The following is a 22,516-nucleotide window of genomic DNA, read 5'->3' as shown; positions in this document are numbered from 1 at the left end:
CCTACCATCTGACAAGTACACCTACCATCTGACAAGTACACCTACCATCTGACAAGTACCCAATACCATCAGACAAGTACCCAATACCATCTGACAAGTACCCAATACCATCTGACAAGTACCCCTACCATCTGACAAGTACCCAATACCATCTGACAAGTACCCAAAACCATCTGACAAGTACTCATACCATCTGAAAAATATCCCTACCATCTGACAAGTACACCTACCATCTGGCAATTCCCCAATATCATCTGACAAGTACTCCTACCATCTGACAAATACCCAATACCATCTGACAAGTACACCTACCACCTAGCAAGTACCAAATACCATCTGACAAATACCCAATACCATCTGACAAGTACTCCTACCATCTGACAAGTACCCAATACCATCTGACAAGTACTCCTACCATCTGACAAATACCCAATACCATCTGACAAGTACACCTACCACCTAGCAAGTACCAAATACCATCATACAAATATCCAATACCATCTGACAAGTACTCCTACCATCTGACAAATACCCAATACCATCTGAAAAGTACCCAATACCATCTGACAAATATCCCTACCATCTGGCAAGTACCCAATACCATCTGACAAGTACACCTACCATCTGGCAAGTACCCAATACCATCTGACAAGTACATCCACCATCTGACAAGTACACCTACCATCTGACAAGTACACCTACCATCTGGCAAGTACCCAATACCATCTGGCAAGTACCCAATACCATCTGACAAGTACACCTACCATCTGGCAAGTACCCAATACCATCTGACAAGTACACCTACCATCTGGCAAGTACCCAATACCATCTGACAAGTACACCTACCATCTGGCAAGTACCCAATACCATCTGACAAGTACACCTACCATCTGGCAAGTACCCAATACCATCTGACAAGTACACCTACCATCTGACAAGTACACCAAACACCTGACAAGTACCCAGGTTGTTGCTTTTCTTACAAAATCCTTATTGATGACTGCATTTTCAGTTCAAGAATTAAAAATCAACATTTTCATACCAAGAACTTGATCCTATTTTACACAATGCGACAAAGAGACACCTCGTTAACTTGGACACTCCCCTTTAGGGGAATACTGCTGGGTGTGTCTATATAGGAATAGGACATTACTACACACACATAATTCCTCAATCTGGAAATTTGTTACACTCATTATTCATATCACATCTGGGTACATAAACAATAGACCTGTCAATGACTTTTGTCAGATGGTCCGGTTTTCTGTCATGTGGGTAAAAAGTGGGATTTCCACACTTCACTGTGTCACTCCCACCATTCAAAGTACCTCCTTATACATTTGATATATCTTGAATAACCCTCCGATCGCTGGGGCCTGTGACAGGTCTGAACTCTTGTCAAGCTTACAATTACCATCTTGAATGAATGCACACCTGGAAGTACTTCTCCTTCAGTCGTACCTGTCTCTGCTTATATTACACTTGCTACACCACAGAGTTCGGTAACACTTTTATCCTTGCTCCCTACCCTACACTTTTTCAAGATGGAAGTAAAAAAATAATCCCTGGCCACTTCCCCCTACTGCTCTTGATCAGATAGATGAATGAACATAGATGAATTTGCAAACTTAACATGAATATAGACCTTTCCCAAATCAAGAGACTACAACACAACAACACACAAAATAAACAGTTATTTTCTTTGGCCTTACTAAATCAATCCCGGAATCGCCTTCTTAACCCCAAATTTCAATGTTACATGATGCAGTTAATTGTAAACATTGGGACTGAAATATTGCATTTAACTCACAACTTCCTTCACATGATTAAATTTATTTGAATCATAAATTTCCCCCAAACCAGCTCTGACCAGAGATGATACACACTTCTGTGTGTCAGAAACAAACAGGCCATAGCAACCCCTCGCTATCATGTGATTCAGAGATTGTGTGCAATTCAAAGTTGTTCTAGTGCTTGAGAAGGTGCACAATGTCACGTCAGATAGGGAAATTGGAGTCAAACAATGTTATGACATGAATATCTATGGAATGGGATACACTCTGTCACCCCTATGAATAACACATTCAGCTGGATCATTTTTCACAATCTTTAAGTTATCCATTGTGGATACCTTATTAAAATAACAAAATATGCTTTTGACAAACTTATTTTCAAGCATCTTGAAATCAGCTTCAAGTGGAGTTTCCCTAGATACATCATCCTCCCCATAACAAACCTTTTCACATAAATATAAGGACGATGGTTTGTTTAACTTCTAGGGTGCTCTCACTGAATTGTACAACCAAGTCCTACCTTATCACAAAACAGAATGAAAAAAAGGAACAATATTATCATAATATTCCTCAAGCACCATAACATACTTGCTCTACGATAAGGTATCATGCTGTGGTGTTACAAATAGACCTTAGACAGCATACATGAAAATAATGTCATTAATGTGAATACCCATACAAAATGATATATTTAAAACCTAATTTTAAATGTCTTTACATAAACAAAATACAAATTAAACGAAAATAAGTGTTGCAAGTAAATTGATGGATGAGTGAGTGAGTGAGTATGGTTTTACGCCGCTTTTAGCATTATTCCAGCAATATCACGGCGGCGGACACCAGAAATGGGCTTCACACATTGTACCCATGTCAGGAATCGAACCTGGGTCTTTGGCGTGACAAGCGAACGCTTTAACCACTAGGCTACCCGACCGCCCCTAAATTGATGGATGAAACCCTACATGACTGAGATGTAGCTGTAGAGAATGACATCACAGTAAGTGAACCAAGGTTCCCCTTCCACAAAACGATCTTAGCGCTCAAGTAGGGAGTTACGATCACCTTTGTGCTCCGATGATAGTAGCCTATGTTTAAGTAGAGAGTTACAATCACCTTAGCACTGACGATCGTAAGCTTATGTTCAAATAGGGGGTTACAATCACCTTAGCACTACAATGATTGTAAGCTTATGTTGAAGTAGCAGCATTAGAAACTGGCATTAGTCCTACAGTCCTTGCCAAACTGCCCAATAGTTAAGGTATCATAAGGACTAGTAGAAATTTGCAATTTTTAAGGGGTTTGGCTATATATCATTATAAGGACTAGTGGACTATAAATGTAAGTTTCTACCACTGAGTAGGGGATTACAATCACTTTATCAATACAACTATCCTAAGCCGATGTTTAAGTAGGGAGCGCTAAGATCGCCTTGTGTAACGGGACCATGACCCACTTGCACAAAGCGATCTTAGCGCTAAGATGATCGTAACTCCCATACATTAACATAGGCTTACAATAGTCGTAGCGCTAAGATTGCATTGTGCAAGTGGGCCCAGGACACTTAACCCCTATGCAGTGCTGCGATCGTGGCATTAGGTGAATTAGAGGAGTATATTGCTCTACATAAACTGATGCTGTAGATATTGTAGTTGTAATGATCCTTCGATCGATCTACTGATGTTAAGCGTGGTGCAATTAGCCAGGAGGCTGAGAGAGAGGGGAGAGAGTAAAGGAAGTGTAGCCAAGTTAGGAGGTAAGCCAATCAGTCCAATCCATCTTGACACATCTATCTTTCCAACTATATTCATAACTATGGGAACTAACCCTGGTAAACTCATCTTCCAGGGCCGTCGACGAAAGGGGCGGGGGAACTGGGAGGATCATGCTCTGACTGTCGGAGTCGGAGCCTGGCGAGAGGTGGGGAGGGGGTGGGGGGAGGTCGAGGGCCTCCGTGTGTTCTATGGTTGGTTTACGATAAGCTTCTTGGGTGAATCTTCGCTGGAGGTCCATTTCTCGTCCGTGCCTCTGTTCCTTGACAGCCTCCCCGGCCTTAAGGGCAAGAGAATTGGCTTCATCGATGTCTATTGGAACCTGTACAGAGGCGCAGGGAGAAACCAACATGCTCACATTAAACAAAATGGTCAAAGACAAACGGAAGCAACTACAGCAAAAAGACCCTCAAAAGTACCAACTTTGTATCCTTTCAACAAAAATAAAATCAGCACAGGCACTGTTTCATCAATAAATGTCAACCAAATCAGCCTTGACCAGAGATGATAAACACTTCTGAGTGTCCGAAACAAACAGGTTATAGTTAACCTTCACTTCATCTGAGAACCCCAAACAACCTTTAAGTCCCAATTTAGTTATCTTTTATTTGTTATCCTGTAAAGATACAAATGCTGGTAGTTCCTCAGGGAACATTAACAAAGAACAGTGCTTAGGAGCATACTACAATAATATATCATGCATCTATACAGAGTCACCTACGTACTAAGATACAATATTTATAATGAGAGGCTTAAAATGTACCAAAGGCATCTTCCAAAGGTACTTTAAACGTAAAATTCCTTAAAGACATATCAGAATAAGATACAATATTATTTCAATTGCACAGGACAGATTTTTTTTACCAGATTTCACTTTAAAAACAATCATTTAAGTAGCTTTAGTAATCAAAGCAAACCAAAATAAAATTCAATTTCCATTCCATTATTTTCAGCATTTGGGAAAATGAAAATAGAAACAATTTGAAAAAGTTAGTTTGACTGGTAATATATAAGTTGACAGTCTGTGCCTGGATTCTAGCCTGAAGTCCAGTCAAGTACCGGTAATATTTTCTGCCGGGCAAATTAACATTGCAGTTGAAGGCCAACTGCCTTTGTAGAAATTTTTCAGTACATGATCTCAAATTACAACTTGGTAATGACTGCATTGTGAGGGTCGCTGAGTTTGGCACAGACTAAGATGAGGAATTCAGCGAAATAATGTGTGCAAGAATGGACATGGATTGTTAGGAACATTCAAGGGTTAGTGCTATTAATACCACAAAGACAATGGAAGATGCATTTGGTTACAGCAAACAAATCAAAATCAAACAAATAAACAACACTATAAATTCTGTCATTATCAATAAGAAGATTTAGTAATTGAACAAATATCAAAATTTAATTCAAATTGTAATGTCATCCACAACACTCGAATTGGGGTGAAGCGGTGAAGTTGGGTAAAAAAATTGAAATATCACACCCAAAAGAAGTGTAGCAAAGATTTAATGTAAGGGAGGCAACTCAAACTTCCAGATTGACAAAGCCCTATAAGATTTGTATCACATTTATGTGGATATTCTCATTATCCTACTCATATTTGCCAAAGAGACAGGAATAGAGTATCATGCCAGCATAGTACATCTTGAAGTAGGGACAGTTATCTACACGATATATGGACGCGTATACAGAGAGGTGGCAGCATGGATGGGGGAAGCTCCCATCTTATCTTCATGCCTCTAAAATAGTCATATGCCACAGAGAAAGAAGAGATTTGGAAAATATTTGGCTATTTTCAGCAGGTCTAGCAGGGATCATGGGGAAAAAACAATTTAATCATAAAACCTGCAGCTTTATAATCTTTGAGTGGAGTGTGGTGTTCACATAGAAAATAATTGCAGTTCTTATTGCTTCAAAACACATTTTCTTTAATAACTGGCATATTTCAACAAATTTAGAAAATCACAGACTTCTTAAAATCTTGGTTAACAACAAAAACATCTAAAAGCAGTTCTTAGGACACATGCATATGTAAATATTCAAATAGTACAGAAATGAGAAAAGGCGGGATCATTTCTCACTCCTCCACTGGGCAACAATGTGAGCCAATCAGCTGACCATGATGCCATATATGGCAGTCACATGACCTACCTCAGAGGGTGACCACCCACACTTTTCCAGACTATCCGTGGTGCTGTAGCCAGAGTCAGCGCTGAGGACTGTGTGCCTCTTCCACCGAGACTCAGGACTTTCCAGCAACATATTGCGAAGTTCATCTGATGTTCTGGGGTTAAAAAAGTCAGTTTTAAATTTTATAGTGGCAGAAGTTTACTCGTACAGACCAAACACTAAAGATACATGACATGCAAGATTCATATCGAATAAGCTGATGGTATAATAGTAGCTTGATTAGTGTTAGAAGTCCAACTCATACATATCAAGTGTTTGTTTGATGTTTTATGTCACACTCAGTAATATTCCACTTCAATGATAGCCACACTGAAATAAATACCAGGTAAAACAGAAATCTGACAGGTGTTGTATTATTTCAAGATGTGAGTTTTGATCCAAATTTAATTCAGCGCCATCAAATCTACAGGTAGCATAGCTCTTACTGTTGAGGTGGCAATGACTTCCTGGCAAGTTTCTTCATATCCATGTCATTGAGGATTCCTCGTTTCCGGTCTTCCTTAATTGCTTCGATCTGTAAAAACTTCATGATGTGCTGTCGGCCTCTCGTACAGATCTGGAGGATACGGTCATAGTTACACATGTGATACAAGTCATATTAACCATACAACTCCTACAATATTATAACAGCAGTGAGCAGGTGACATAGTATAATGTGCTGTCGGCCCTTCGTACAGATCTGGAGGATATGGTCATAGTTACACATGTGATACAAGTCATATTAACCATACAACTCCTACAATATTATAACAGCAGTGAGCAGGTGACATAGCATAATGTGCTGTCGGCCCTTCGTACAGATCTGGAGGATACGGTCATAGTTACACATGTGATACAAGTCATATTAACCATACAACTCCTACAATATTATAACAGCAGTGAGCAGGTGACATAGCATAATGTGCTGTCGGCCTCTCGTACAGATCTGGAGGATACGGTCATAGTTACACATGTGATACAAGTCATATTAACCATACAACTCCTACAATATTATAACAGCAGTGAGCAGGTGACATAGCATAATGTGCTGTCGGCCCTTCGTACAGATCTGGAGGATACGGTCATATTTACACATGTGATACAAGTCATATTAACCATACAACTCCTACAATATTATAACAGCAGTGAGCAGGTGACATAGCATAATGTGCTGTCGGCCTCTCGTACAGATCTGGAGGATACGGTCATAGTTACACATGTGATACAAGTCATATTAACCATACAACTCCTACAATATTATAACAGCAGTGAGCAGGTGACATAGCATAATGTGCTGTCGGCCCTTCGTACAGATCTGGAGGATACGGTCATAGTTACACATGTGATACAAGTCATATTAACCATACAACTCCTACAATATTATAACAGCAGTGAACAGGTGACACAGCATACAATGCTACACAAAAAGATTCCATACAATTCCCCAAAGTGTCCGATAGAAACATGAGATATTTATGCCAACATGGTACATTTGAATACCCCTCGAGAACCTATATCACCCAACTGTTTCTTAACACATCTCATCATGATATTGTTGTGTGTGAAAGGCTGATTGCAATCTCAGACCATCCTGCAATATGTGAGCAAGATGGGTTTAATGCAGTCTTATAATAGTAGACAGTAGGGCTGCAACGAATACACTATGTGGCAATTATGAATTGTATCACGAATATAGGGTAACGAATACGATTACATGCACAACCAGCCTGGGCAGTGAACTCCCGGGGATAAAGTCTACAAAGTCTACAAAGTGGCAATACTTACATGTGCGGGAGGTAGGGACAAGGGATTATGGTCCAGGACCATTTCTTCTAAGGATTCTATTTTCCGAAAGACTGTGGGAATTTTATCTATTCTGTTACTCGAAAAGTCTAACTTCCTGAGGTTTAATTTACAAATTTCTGAAAAGAAAAGAAAAGAAAAGACATGTCAACATGACAATAGTGAGTATTTACTATATGAGTAAATAAATAGTTTTTGCTTTCATATCAACAAACAGTCCATGTTCTTTATAACAACCTTATTACTTCTGTTTTCTTACAATGAAACACTGTATCAGAGAGAAAAAAGTATTTAATATCAAAACGCATGAAACATTCTTTCTACATTTTCAAACCATTCATTAAATCTAAAATCTATCGGGCAACAACACACTGATCACTAATGTGAAATGAATTGAACATTTTCATACACAAACAATGTTTACACTTTGAGAAGTAATGTCTGCAAAATACACAAAATATAAGCCACTGAATAAGTTCATTGATCAGTTGAAACCATGACCCAAGAAATGATGAGTGAGTGAGTTGGGTTTAATGCCACTTTTAACAGTATTCCAGTCATATCACGGCGTGTCAGCTTAATGTAGGAGGAAAGCCCGAAGTGATGCAGGTCTCAGACGTTTACCACTTTGGTGAAACCCACGAGCACGGGTATGGTGCTGACAAACCTAGAAACATAATCGGGGCGAACCGGGATTCGAACCCATAATCATAGGTTTCTGGCGTGCCCAAGGGACGCAACCCTGCACAGCGAATTGCGGCGCCTTGGACGACTGGGCCACCCATGCCCCCTCAAGAAATGATGAAGCCCCGGGGCCATTCAACCACAAGTCACAGTGAAGGAAATCATGCTACTGCAAGGTAATGAAGCTCACCTGGAGGCAGCTCAACGAGCAAGTTTCTGCGAACATTGAGACACCTGAGAGAACCGAGGTCACCTATCTGGCCCGGGAGATGCGAGATCTCATTGCAACTCACGTCCTGCAACAAACAAGATGCATCACATTCAATATTCTAAATGAGGAACAGCCCTTTGACCGTGGCAAGGAAAACATGTGAAAGGGCTGGTCCAAAACAGAAGGTCATGAGCTGTAAAATAGTTTTAATATTCCAAGTAACAAACAGTTTCGGGGTTCATTTCCCCACACATATTTAGTATATTTAGTGGATATGTGTCATTATCAAACACAGACAACCCACTCGAACATCTTTCACCTCACAAAAACATAAGATATGGTGTCCATTTCAACATTGTATAATGTTTTTGGCTACAATACTTTGCTGAAAGTTGTAGTGTTAATATTTTAATGTATCATCAGTACTGTTGTACTCCATTTTAAAAGTGCAAATGAAAATGAGCCATAAATTAAATTTTGAAACAAGCCAACACCTCTGAGGAATAAAATTCACCATTTAAAAGGCTTGATTTCTGTGGCAGAGGCTGTTTACTTACCAAGTCCATGAGCTTTTCTAACTTTCCTATTTCTTCTGGCAATGAGACAAGTTTGTTGTTACTGGCTAGTAAAACCTCCAGCGCTTGAAGATGACATAACGTCGGTGGCAAGACAGACAACTGGTTTCGACTAAAACAGAAAATTAATGAAAAATCTGTACTCGAAATATTCCCAAACATTCAACAACAGAATATCTGATTTTGATCGAATACTGCATGAAATTACACATTTGTAGTAAATCATATAAACAAGTTACATGTAAAGTTTGCCGTATGTTCTTAAAGTATTATCACAATTAACATGATTAATAGATTCAGCATAGTTTTGAATCAATGTTATTATTTGCTAAATCTTGACAAAATGTACATTAAATAAAAATATCTGAGGTCAATATGTTAGAATTTGTAATCTTCAGGCAGTGTAGTCAGAGTTGCTTCCCTTGGACCTGATTGCCCATAGATGCTACTTTCCTCTCCACTTATCACAGTCACTACTAATTCCAGTAGCATTCAGCTGAACTGCTACATGTTCGGTTGAATAGTAGTCCCAAGAGGATTATTACTCTTGCCATTTGTCCTGAAGCATTATCAGCACTGATGAATCTGACATAATTGATATGATCTAATGGTTCCAATTTTACAGACACATCAAGATCATTTATCGGTTAGCCTCAGATTGCACTGAAACCTTTCTCACATATTTACATTCACAAACTGATATTTTCCTGTATCTACAACACTCAGTTCACTCCACATTCCAGTTTAGCCTGAGTGGCAGAACAGGCGGGAAGTAGGTTAATTTTCTTTTTTTCCTTGTTAAGACTATCAGTAGCATATCTTCTGCACGAAAATGATAACATCTGATCTAGTTTTCCATGAATCACCACCATACTGGGGTGCTGTTTTCCCAATAACCACTCTTGCGGGTGCTGTGTTGATAACAACCACTCTTGCAGGTGCTTGTCAACGGAACCTTGTATTCAAGGAAACCTCCTTTATATGGAACTCTGTGACCTTGTCCTTTGTTTTCGTGTCTTTGAATCACCAAGTGATTTTCTTCTGATGCAACTCAACTTATCCCCATGAATCAGTCACACTTGCACAAAAACAACTTACCTGTTCCACTCCTTACACTTGGAATATTCACAAAGCTATGTTAAGTCCTTTGCTGATAACATCATGGTAAATGTATGTTTGGTTACCCATTATTTTCTTTTGTAAACAATATTACAAATAACAAGTTTCCCCAAAACAAACAAATAGCTTCACTTGTTGCCTACCTAGAAAATGAAAAGTTTCCTGTATTTGGTCTTATCACAGACTGAACAAGAAAGGTTAAGGATCAAGAATATTTTTGGTGGTGACGACACACAATGAGCACACAATTTCATAAAAAAAAAATCCCCAAAATTTTCATGACAACATTGTCGTCATTGGTTATCAGCAAAGGGGTTAACCAGCTCACCTGAGGTTTAAATGAGTTAGTGCTTGAAGCTGCACTATAGCTTCAGGTATGACTTTGATCACATTGTGGTAGCAGTTCAATCTCTCCATAGAATGATATTCACATATTTCATGAGGCACATCTCCCAGACGATTCTTGGATAAATCTGAAACAAGAGGAGATATAATTATGTCAAGAACACTATTCCTGTACACATCAATAAATACCCACTGTTACACACAAAATAAACATTGATAATAGGATACATATGCATATATATACCACCCAACTTTTGATAGGTGTGAGTGAGTGAGTGAGTTGGGTTTAGCGCCGCTTTTAACAGTATTCCAGTCATATCACGGCGTGTCAGGTTAATGTGAGAGGAAAGCCCGAAGTGATGCAGGTATCAGATGTTTACCACTTCGGTGAAACCCACGAGCACCGGTATGGAGCTGACAAACCTAGAAACATAATCGGGGCCAACCGCGATTCGAACCCACAATCATAGGTTTCTGGCATGCCCAAGGGACGCTACTCTGCACAGCGAATCGCGGCGTCTTAGACGACTTGGCCACCTGTGCCCCCACTTTTGATAGGAATAACATGGAAATGTCAGGATGCTGTTGTACAAACCAACCTTAGCTCTACGACTGTCGTAGAGAAATTAAGGTAAGCGAGTTCCGATGATCACCTTAGTGCTAAGATCGCTTTTTACAAAGGCACAAAGATCTATTCAAATATACACTTGACATATTATCAGAATCAGTGTATCATGTCAAGATAAAATTATCCCTCAGTAGGAACAATATATGTTTTAAAAGCCATGTTTTCATTGTTCTTGCCATAGGGTGTGAAGGTATGTTCAACACCTTTTTGACAACCATACTGCAATATCAGAAATATACATTTTGCATCCATCATGTCCATGGCAAATCTAATCTGGTCATGGTTGCAGTGGAGTAGCCTGGCAAAAGCTCACATTTCTCACCATTACTAACTTGTGATGTTTCTTAAGAAGTTGTGTACATAAGTTTTGTTTGTTTATGTATGGAAAGGTTAACATAAATTCCATGTCAGTCATAACACTCTTGAATCAATGCCTCCAGTCTGTTTGTTCAGTATCAAGCACCACCACTTCCAGGCTGACTCCTAACAGGTTGATGGACTAACCTACAGCATGGCTGATTGAGCTGACAGCAACAGCCACCTGACTTATTATCTACAAGTCCACAGTTGTGCTATCGTGAAACGTGATTGACCACTTGGGCCCACATGAAGACAGCTCCAAGCAAGGCTATTTATCAAGCTGCTACCATTACCTAATGAGGGGCTATCAGTTTTTACCGACTAGCTGATATCAAATCCCAATGGGTGTTGGATACGATATGGTATTCACTGTTAGATATAAGAAATTGGATGATTGACAGCTATTGGACATGATTGATATCAGAAAGAAGCAGGTGTCTTGTTATACTGCAATAAACACTGATATATGTGGTAGTTATGACTGACAGGGGAATATCCCATCCAAAACGCAAGGGTAGGGAAAGTGTTATACTGGTATTTATTACCCATAGCGTAAGAAATAACCGAGTTCACAAAAATCATATGTGCACTAGTGCAAATATCACTTCACAGGCACCAGTGTATTGTTGAAGTTGTCCGGGCGGCATTGTTGATGTCAAATGAATCTTATTGTGATGTAAGGTCAGAATAGTGTTACACTAGAAACGTCATAGCTGTAGATTGATGACGTCATTCGAGAATTGCATTTTTCTAAGATGGTGGTCGTGATCAGTGCATTTTTCAAAATGGGAGCTTAAAAGGATTAGGAAATAATGGGTAATAAAGATATAATTACAATTCCATGGGTGTCATACTGATTTTACTAAACTTGTGTGACAATTCATTCTCACTCGGCAAATACAAGAATTCTGACACTTGTTTCATATCAGTATGACACACATTCTTGTATAATAATCACTATGTATGACTTATGCTGGGGAAACTGAACCTACTGACAGAAGCCAATCAAATATGCTTTATTCGCAGACCATAAAAATAGGTTTAACAGATCAATTTCAGCGTAGAACTATGAAGTGTTCCCATTACAAGACTGTATTTGAACCTTCAGAGACCATAACAAAGAATCCATTGTACACTTTGTACACTAGCCACTGTTGATCATTGTGATGAGGAAATATGTTTCTGTGCCTGCAATGTAAACATTATGAAAAATATGACCCACACAATACATGAAGCAAATGAATATGGCTATAAGGCAGTCATTAAATGTGATTTATATATATCATTTTTAAAACTATCAAAGACTATTCAGTTACCAAGATGTAAATTTAACCTTTGCTAACCTTAAGCTTCAAGGGCCAAGCTTATCACTATAGATGATTTAGTTTTCAAGTGGGTAGAGAGACTGGTGCACACACAAAGCACACACCCAAAATCTAAAAACATTCTTTCTGCCCACAAAGCATTAAGTTTTACATCAAGCACACCCCGTTATAACTAACTTAAGGTAGCTTATTGTATTGAATACGGTAATGCAAGATCTTAATTTCTGACCTGACCAATACAAGAATTCAGAACTATTTTCCCCTGTACAAAACCAGCATGTACAAAATACAAGGTAATTGCTCTAGGAAATATACAACAGTGACATGTGGGTGTTATGTAATGTTCTGGATCAATTCAGAGTTTAGCCCATGTAATAGCATCGATGTCGGAAGTTCATCTTGTTCACTGCCAGGCTACAGCAATTGAGAAATAATACGGACCACATGGAGTTTCAACTCTAATATCCTGCTAATGTGGACTTTATTATTGTTTAATGTCAACCTCTCACGTCGCTCCACCTGGTCTAGATACGGTCAGGTTGGAAAAAGGAGGGTTGCCCTTTTGAAAAGAGATGTTTACACCTAGTAATCTAATTAATCGAGTATGTATGTATTTTCAATATCTCTGATCCAAGTGCTTGACACTTATTTTTAAAATGACTTCTTAAAAATGGGTATAGTGCCATTACAACACGAAAAGGGGAATTTATACTTTGAATGTTAAATATTATTTGTATCACGGGCCATATTAACGATCCCCAAACAGATTAGTCCACATCCACACACTCAGCACTGGGACCCGCTTGCATAAATAAACGTAGAAATTGTAGCACTAAAATATGATACGCCCAAATGGACTGGCGTTACAATATTATTAGCATTAAGATTGATTGGTGAAACTGGGTCCCGCCAAAGCCTGTCAGTACAGGGTTTATCTTGACCTGCTCAGAGGCTGATATTCGGCCCCAAGCCTGCAGCAAATGTCAATAAAACTTCCCAAATTGGAATCTTAAATATCCCAATTCAACTTAATATAGCTCATGTAATGGCCTTGTAGAGGTCACTGTATATCACTGATAACAGGACCAAGAAAGAAGAAAAGGTTTTCGTGCTTATTTTTACACAAGTCACTGTTAATTAAGGAAATTAAAGAATCTCTGAGAAAATCCAAAATTCTTCAGCTTGTCGTAAGAGGCGACTAACGGGATCGGGTGGTCAGGCTGGCTGACTTGGTTGGTGCATGTCATCGTATCCCAATTGCGTGGATTGATGCTCATTACGTCAATAACTGGATTGTCTGGTCCAGACTCAATTATTTACAGACAGCCGTCATATAGCTGGAAAATTGCTGAGTGCAACGACAAAACAAACAACCTTAACTTGTTAAATTTCTTAATAATCCTAATCCACTGCAAAGAGATCAGCCAGTCCCCAAACCTACCAAACAGCTGTACCCCATCTGACTCCCTAACACAACAGGACTAACAGCAATATTTGATTTCAGTCCTGAGATCTTCCACTGTTACAATGCTGCAGTTCAACATCTGTTGAGAAAAAGGAGCCAAGAATTGATTTTCTCGGTCTTATGTTCTCTGACACTGTCTCGCTACCTTCAACCCAACAATACCAGGGGAGATAATTCGAAATACAAGAGACAATTTTATTGTATTTCAGGGAAAAATGCAATTATGCAAATTCTTAAAGGGTACAATGTCCTACTTGAGGGCACAGAGCACTGCATGAATCATCCAAATCCACTGTTTTCCATGAGTCACTCCAGCCAAAGTTTTATGCTATTTAAAGCATGTATGTTTCTACAAATGTATGGTCAATAGAGACATGCTCCACGATGTACCGTAAATACCCAAAAGGACACAGTTTATACAGAACACAATTAATAAATTTAGATTGGAATTTGGCCCTACAAACTATATTTCAGAAACTGTTCAAAACTATGGTTAAACAACAGTTTGTCAGAGTGACAAAATTATAAAACAGTTCGTGTCCCAGAGGTGCAGAAGCTAATATTTTTAGTCCAGTAGTGTTTTCAATTATAACATAGAATAAAACCCTTATAAATGGCCAATTTCTACTAGTCCTCATGATACCTTAACTATTGGGCAGTCTGGCAAGGACTTTAGGACTGGTGCCAATTTCTAATGCTGTGACCCATGCTAAAATATTTCAACTTCAAAAGTCAACTGTACATGGGATGTGAGCATGTGCTGTAATCCAATTGGTTGAAAAATGTTGTAAAATGGGACTGGAACCCAATTCTGGACTTTTCCCTTTGAAAATGAATACTGAATATGAAGCACCTTTTTTTCTCAATTTCAAATTGAAAACATTTCAGCTCGACGAAGTAGGATACTGCAAGAATATTCATCAGAACACCTGTAATTTAGTTCTTCTCCCCCATTCTGCTAACCAGGCCAGTTAGTTTCACAGAAGCATATGATGTTATCAATTGTATCATAGCATCACAGAATGACTTGATGTCTGTCTTGCAACTGTGAGATTTCACGTAGAGAGAGTGTTATGAAATATTAATCTTTTGTGTGCCAATGTTTGTGTAGTTTCTGATGGTATAGTAAGTCTGGCTGTATTGAGCTCTTATGATATCTCTGGCTATTTATTAGAGGCTCTATGGTATATATCACCATCAGCTTTCCTGTTTCCTTGACAAACTTCCTGACACTTTGATCTCAGGGTACAAGCAACATAATGTAAGGTATAGCACCAGGGAACACAATTAGGGTCAACCATCTCACACTGTGTCCTGTTCAGCTGGGATTCAGAATGTGTGTAGCAAACATCTTGTCAACACATCAGTTGCATGCCAACCTTAAAACATTCTCAGGTTATAACAAAATACACTCCTTCCTCCTCCTCCTCCCAATGTGCCTGCCTCAACCACTCAATCTGTGAACATTAAAGTGAAACCTTCTCCCATTCTCCCAGGCATGTGGAGTAATTTCAAAGTGTGTATGACAACACATCTTGGTGTGCTGCTATAGCATACTACTCAACTTCTGATAAGATTTGAAGATAGAAAATCCTTGTCAAAAGTGGAGCAGTATACTTTTAGTGTGTGTGTAAGATATGAAGACAGAAAATCCTTGTCAAAAGTGGAGCAGTATACTTTTAGTGTGTGTGTGTGTGTGTGTGTGTGTGTGTGTGTGTGTGTGTGTGTGTGTGTGTTGGGAGGTTGATTGAGGGATAGACTAACATTTAGTTCCTGTAATAATGTTATGTATAACATTAAATATAATAATTCTAAAAGAACACTCAAGTCCCTTAATTTCCATTTTCCATAAGCTGGAAAGGGGATGATTATCAGGATGAGAGTGGAATGGGGTGAATGTTTTATTAAACACACTTGGGTCAGTAGGAGAGACTAACTCTCAAAGTTTAAAACTTAAATTAAAGGACTCCTTCTTCACCTTCATTCATTATTTTGAACACAAGATTGTATCTTCTATTCAAAACTCTAACTTAGAACATAGAATTAATGACATGCATGGATAATTTTGAAACTACCAGAAAAGTATTTCGATCACCCAACTGTCAATAGGCTGAGTAATCCGGTTTGTTAATGGGTCATAAATTGGTTCCCATGTAATTGAGAATCACAACAGTTCCAGGTCAACCTTTCTGGTTAGTGCTTCCTAAAGACTGAGAACTGAACACTGTAATTAAATCTCCACATTATATTGGTGTCAGCAGAAGTAGTGTATGTGTGCTCGATCTGTTACAATTCTCAGTGAAAGAGTTTAATGTCCTTTAACCATCAGTGCCTTTAGGGACATGGAGCATGCCACTGAATTACATGCACCTAATTGAAGAAGCTTGAAAGCCAAATAAATACAAACTATTTGCCAAAGTTTAATTTCACAGAATTATATCATGGCTGCACCCAATACATACAATAAACATGATGGCGCCATAAGGATCTACGACACAATCAGTGTTTTTGTTTACAAAATCATACATAGCACACACTTCTTGTTGTACTTCTATTCACACATACTGCTTACTGTTGTTTGATTTTTCATTGTTTGACCCTATTATAAGTTCTGTTTGTTATGAAATTCCATGCTACCATATCCAGCAGCACCTACTCCCATCACCATCTCCTCATCTTCACAACACCGGCTGCTGCAAACCCTGTAGCCATGACTAACCCACAGCAATTTTAAAGTGTTGCCATCCTTGTCATAAAATATTACTCATTTTCTTCTTTACGGCCTCAGAGAGAGCTCAGATGAGAGGTCATCGTTACGGGAAAATCCCAGTTATTATAGCTTAAGTTGAAACATGCAGGGAGGTAATTACTGGCTTGCAGAACTGCTCATACAAACAACAAAATAACTTCCTTCTTTGAACAGGTTACATCGTGAATAAGGGCAGTACTAGGAAAGTGTGCATCAAGAAAGACAAGAAAGTCCACCATCCATACAGCGTCTCCATAACATGGTCAATTTCCATCACAATCTGGGCACAGTGCATCATCATACTTTATGAAAATCACCAAACATCCAATTACAATTCTTGAAAATTGGGGGTTACAAGTCTTGGAGATAGGTCAGTGTTTCTATGGCAGTCAGTAAATCATAAATGAAGATTATGAGAATCCCCTTAACTTAATATGCCATAGTTCTGACCTCCTTGAGTCAGCGAGCTGATGTGACTGAGTGAGTGAGTGAGTATGGTTTTACGCAGCTTTTAGCAATATTCCAGCAATATCATGGCGAGGGACACCAGAAATGGGCTTCACATATTGTACCCATATCGGGAATCGAACCCGGGTCTTCGGCGTGACGAGCGAACACTTTCACCACTAGGCTACCCGACCGCCCCTCGAGCTGATGTGAAGGTGAATTACAGCGAGTGTACCAGTATCACGTCAAGGGACACCAAGAATAAGAAGAATCCTGCCTTTCAGCATGACAAGCGAATGCTTTAACCACATGACTTCCCTACTGCAAATATGTCTACCATTCTTTATATATAAACATAATGTTTCTCATCACCCGCCAGCCCTCAAACCCATGAAGATCAGGGTTAAAGAATTTATCTTCAATAGTCGTTAGAGGCGACTAGCAGAATTGGGCGGTCAGGCTTGCTGAATTGGTTGATATATGTAAATGTATCCCAAATGTGTAGATTGATGCTCATTATGTCAATCACTGGATTGTTTGGACCAGACTCAATTACCTACAGACCTCCATAATTAATCTGGAAAATGGCTAGGTGTGGTGTTACACAGCAAACAAACAAATCTGCTGGCCCAAAATTCTCATCCATGCCATTGTGAACCCTAGCTAGACTATCACTAGAGTACTCGATACAGTCACAAACTGAAGCCTAAAAAACAACTTTACATCATGATGAAAGAGAGATAAATAAAGTCTTATTACAGTTTATCCTCATCAAATAACAATTACCACCATTGATTACCAATCACCTTCAATGGCAGTAAGAATGAGCTTCGTGCTCACTATTGATCAGCAATTGGTGTATTTGACCGAGGTTGCCTCCCTGTTGAGGAGCCGGCTTTCCAGACAAGTTATCAAGCCCAGATGGGAGTCAAGCTGAAAATAAATGACAGACTCTGGGGAATCCCGATTCCACGCAACATTCCAACTTTTTGTGCTCCCACTGATCAGGTTTCGCAAACATTGCTCTGCCTGCTGGGTTAGAAGTGTAGCGAGTGCTGACTTTGGCACTGTGTCATGTTCCGTAAACTGCTCATCCACAATGTTACTATCTTAGTTGTGGAGGGTTGTGACCAGTGGTGAGGAAAATAGTGTGTACTAAATGCTGATCAACTCCACAGAAAATGACGTGACGTTGATGATAGATTGACGATGGATTGACTTTGGGAAGATGAACTTTGTTGATGTAAAAATTATCTGTCTTGGGCACACAACTTGCCAGTTTTGTTTTAACTGTGATTCATCTAAAGATTGCTGTCTTGTCAGGCTGATCATAGTGGAGGCTAAGAAGATGTGAGATGGAAGAAATTTAGAGATATTCTGGAAACAAGTACAACTAATCCTGACAAAGTATGGTTAATCAGCAGGGACAGAATTCTCATTTTATTTTCGCTACTTTCTGAAAAGAATCTGCTACAGAGTTGAATTAACTTTTGGAAATGTCACTTGTCCTGCCCTACATTTACTGACAGGAAGGTGTATGTCTTGGTTAATTATCAGGTCAAAGGTTTTGAAAGGAATATTTCACAAACAAGTCCAAGTGGGATGTCAGAGACTGATTGTCTCTGATAAAAAGAAATTCCCCTGTTCCACATGGGCTGTGATAGCATCATGCCAACACAAGCCTATCAAGGTGGGATCTGCTCCCCAAAACAGCAATTGCTTTGTCCAAGTGCTACGAACAACAAAGACCTCTTCAGGGATCATTTTGAATCTGTTATACATGTCCTGATAGACACAGCCGTGTTTATTTTCAGCATGATATGCATGATCATGTTGTGAAAGATTTATCTGAGATTCCAAAGTAAATGCCCTTGGCAGAAAATGTGGGGAAAAAGAAGGTAATGTTGTTCAAAAGTCATTATTGTTGTAAATTCAGGGGCATTTTAACATTTCATTCAATACAGATATGTAAAACTAAACATTACAGCTTTCACATCAAATATAAAACTAAACATTATAAAGTTTATACATCAGTTGTAAAACTTAACATTACAGCTCCTTGTTTATTGGTCCTGTATCTATGAGATCCCCTGTGCTAAACAAAAACCAAAGTGGTAATTCCAATTTTGGAATTGTTACAAACATTTGCTTCAAATTTGCTTCAAACCTTAACAAGTGACTAGTTGGCGCTGTTTGAAAAATAACCGAGTGAGGTCTGCTTCCAAATAATGAAATATGCCAATACACGACTGAAACTGAAATGTCAAGACATCGGGATAATTGAATTAGTAAATCCATCTGTCAATTTGACAGGTCTATGTAAGTTAATAAGGTTGGCCTTCCTTTACCCTAAATCTGCAACTGAGTCAACCATTTGTCAAGACATTTGTTAATGTGACATCCATGTGGTCATGTACAGTGTACACACGTTCGGTTTTAAATGACATTTAGCAGATTTTAACGAACGATGAACTACCTAATAAATTTTAAATGTCATAAAGTCTGCACTGTGACATCATAAGTATTAGGACAACATACAACATTGTACCATCATCCTACATTGATACATGATATTGTAATATGACAATATCCTACATAGTGACATCAAACTACATTGTGACACACTACATGTGACATGAGATTGCACCTAGCAAAAAGACCTTAACTTTTGATATCACTAAGTAATGTTGACACTATAAAACTGATTCACTTTATGCTGTGTCCTATCAGTCCCAAAAACGCCTCCACATTTTGTCTACAGTCCACAAGCTACTGAAACTGGAGTCTTCCGTATTTCAACTTCCTAGGAAATTATCTGCCGCTGAGGATAACAACACATCAGAGTCTCTAAAGTAGTTTCAAACATTTCCTGCTTTTAACCCAGTGGTGGCAAGGTCCATTACAATCTACTGCTGACACATGGCATGTTGGTGTCTTGGTGAGGTACAGCAAGCCATCATGACCCATAGAACTGCACGGTATTACCAGTATACCGGCATACTGCAATTTCAAACTACATGTATTGCCACATCTTTTCTATGTTCCGGAGTGAGTGAGTAAGTGAGTGAGTGAGTGAGTGGGTGAGCGAGTGAGTGAGTAGTGTGAGTGAGTGAGTATGGTTTTACCCCGCTTTTAGCAATATTCCAGCAATATCATGGCGGGGGACACCAGAAACAGGCCTCACACATTGTACCCAAGTCGGGAATTGAACCCGGGTCTTTGGCATGACAAGCGAACGCTTTAACCACCAGGTTACCCGACCGCCCCTTCTATGTTCCGGTTACCTGGTATATAGGTTTTATAATTATTTGTATAACTTAACATAAAATCTTCACAGAAATTAATTCATAAATGATGTTTCAATTCGAAACAGATTGACAAAACAGAGGAAACGCAGAAGAAAATGTAGTGATTGTCTCTTACTTTGTTATCTCCCCTGTGTCCATGACTACAAAATGCTGCGACTGACCATGCAGAGTAATACTTACTTCAGTATGTAGAAAATATGACCTTCATGTTCAATTAGGGTCAGTCACTGTCAAACACTTTTGCTCCCAATATCTCTCAATACATATCACAATCCTGTAGCACAAAATATTGCAATACACAGAAAACATGGTAGGATCGGCTTATCTTCGGTCATATACGGTATGTTGTATCTCTGCTTCGCATGATACCTGTCTGGGCATCTACATACGCCATTAATACACACTGGTTCACTTTTGTCACCAGCGTTCAACACCACTACCACCCAAATGATTCCCAGTGTCACCAGTGTTCAACAACACTTCAAGATGGACTTACGCCATTACCACCCAAATGATTCCCAGCGTCACAAGCGTTCAACAACACTTCCAGATGGACTTACACCACTACCAGCGTCACCAGCGTTCAACAACACTTCAAGATGGACTAACACCACTACCAGCGTCACCAGCGTTCAACAACACTTCAAGATGGACTTACACCACTACCAGCGTCACCAGCGTTCAACAACACTTCAAGATGGACTTACACCACTACCAGCGTCACCAGCGTTCAACAACACTTCAAGATGGACTTACACCACTACCAGTGTCACCAGCGTTCAACAACACTTCAAGATGGACTTACACCACTACCAGCGTCACCAGCGTTCAACAACACTTCAAGATGGACTTACACCACTACCAGCGTCACCAGCGTTCAACAACACTTCAAGATGGACTAACACCACTACCAGTGTCACCAGCGTTCAACAACACTTCAAGATGGACTTACAGCACTACCAGTGTCACCAGCGTTCAACAACACTTCAAGATGGACTTACACCACTACCAGCGTCACCAGCGTTCAACAACACTTCAAGATGGACTTACACCACTACCAGCATCACCAGCGTTCAACAACACTTCAAGATGGACTTACGCCATTACCACCCAAATGATTCCCAGCGTCACCAGCGTTCAACAACACTTCAAGATGGACTTACACCACTACCAGCATCACCAGCGTTCAACAACACTTCAAGATGGACTTACACCACTACCAGCGTCACCAGCGTTCAACAACACTTCAAGATGGACTTACAGCACTACCAGCGTCACCAGCGTTCAACAACACTTCAAGATGGACTTACACCACTACCAGCGTCACCAGCGTTCAACAACACTTCAAGATGGACTTACACCACTACCAGCGTCACCAGCGTTCAACAACACTTCAAGATGGACTTACACCACTACCAGCGTCACCAGCGTTCAACAACACTTCAAGATGGACTTACACCACTACCAGCGTCACCAGCGTTCAACAACACTTCAAGATGGACTTACACCACTACCAGCGTCACCAGCGTTCAACAACACTTCAAGATGGACTTACACCACTACCAGCGTCACCAGCGTTCAACAACACTTCAAGATGGACTTACACCACTACCAGCGTCACCAGCGTTCAACAACACTTCAAGATGGACTTACACCACTACCAGCGTCACCAGCGTTCAACAACACTTCAAGATGGACTTACACCACTACCAGCGTCACCAGCGTTCAACAACACTTCAAGATGGACTTACACCACTACCAGCGTCACC

General features: G+C 39.6%; 1 protein-coding gene across 8 annotated transcripts in view; it reads right to left on the bottom strand.

Moving 5' to 3' along the window:
- Positions 1–22,516, bottom strand: part of LOC139447100 (DISP complex protein LRCH3-like) — a 116,774-nt gene that overhangs the window by 42,889 nt on the left and 51,369 nt on the right. For 7 of the 8 annotated variants that reach the window (XM_071228260.1, XM_071228261.1, XM_071228264.1 and 4 more), the window contains exons 2-8: positions 10,449–10,593; positions 8,984–9,113; positions 8,406–8,511; positions 7,514–7,650; positions 6,175–6,305; positions 5,711–5,843; positions 3,618–3,884 (exon numbers count right to left, since the gene is read on the bottom strand). In XM_071228260.1, the coding sequence (XP_071084361.1) occupies positions 3,618–3,884; positions 5,711–5,843; positions 6,175–6,305; positions 7,514–7,650; positions 8,406–8,511; positions 8,984–9,113; positions 10,449–10,593 (1,049 nt within the window). The remainder of the gene's footprint in view (positions 1–3,617; positions 3,885–5,710; positions 5,844–6,174; positions 6,306–7,513; positions 7,651–8,405; positions 8,512–8,983; positions 9,114–10,448; positions 10,594–22,516) is intronic. The other variant, XM_071228268.1, reaches the window with a different exon arrangement.

This window comes from Haliotis cracherodii, unplaced genomic scaffold (assembly GCF_022045235.1).
Source record: "Haliotis cracherodii isolate W230 unplaced genomic scaffold, xgHalCrac1.p SCAF_7, whole genome shotgun sequence".
NCBI lineage: Eukaryota > Metazoa > Mollusca > Gastropoda > Lepetellida > Haliotidae > Haliotis > Haliotis cracherodii.
Note: the sequence above shows the minus strand (reverse complement) of the source record. Positions and strands in the feature narration are given on the sequence as shown.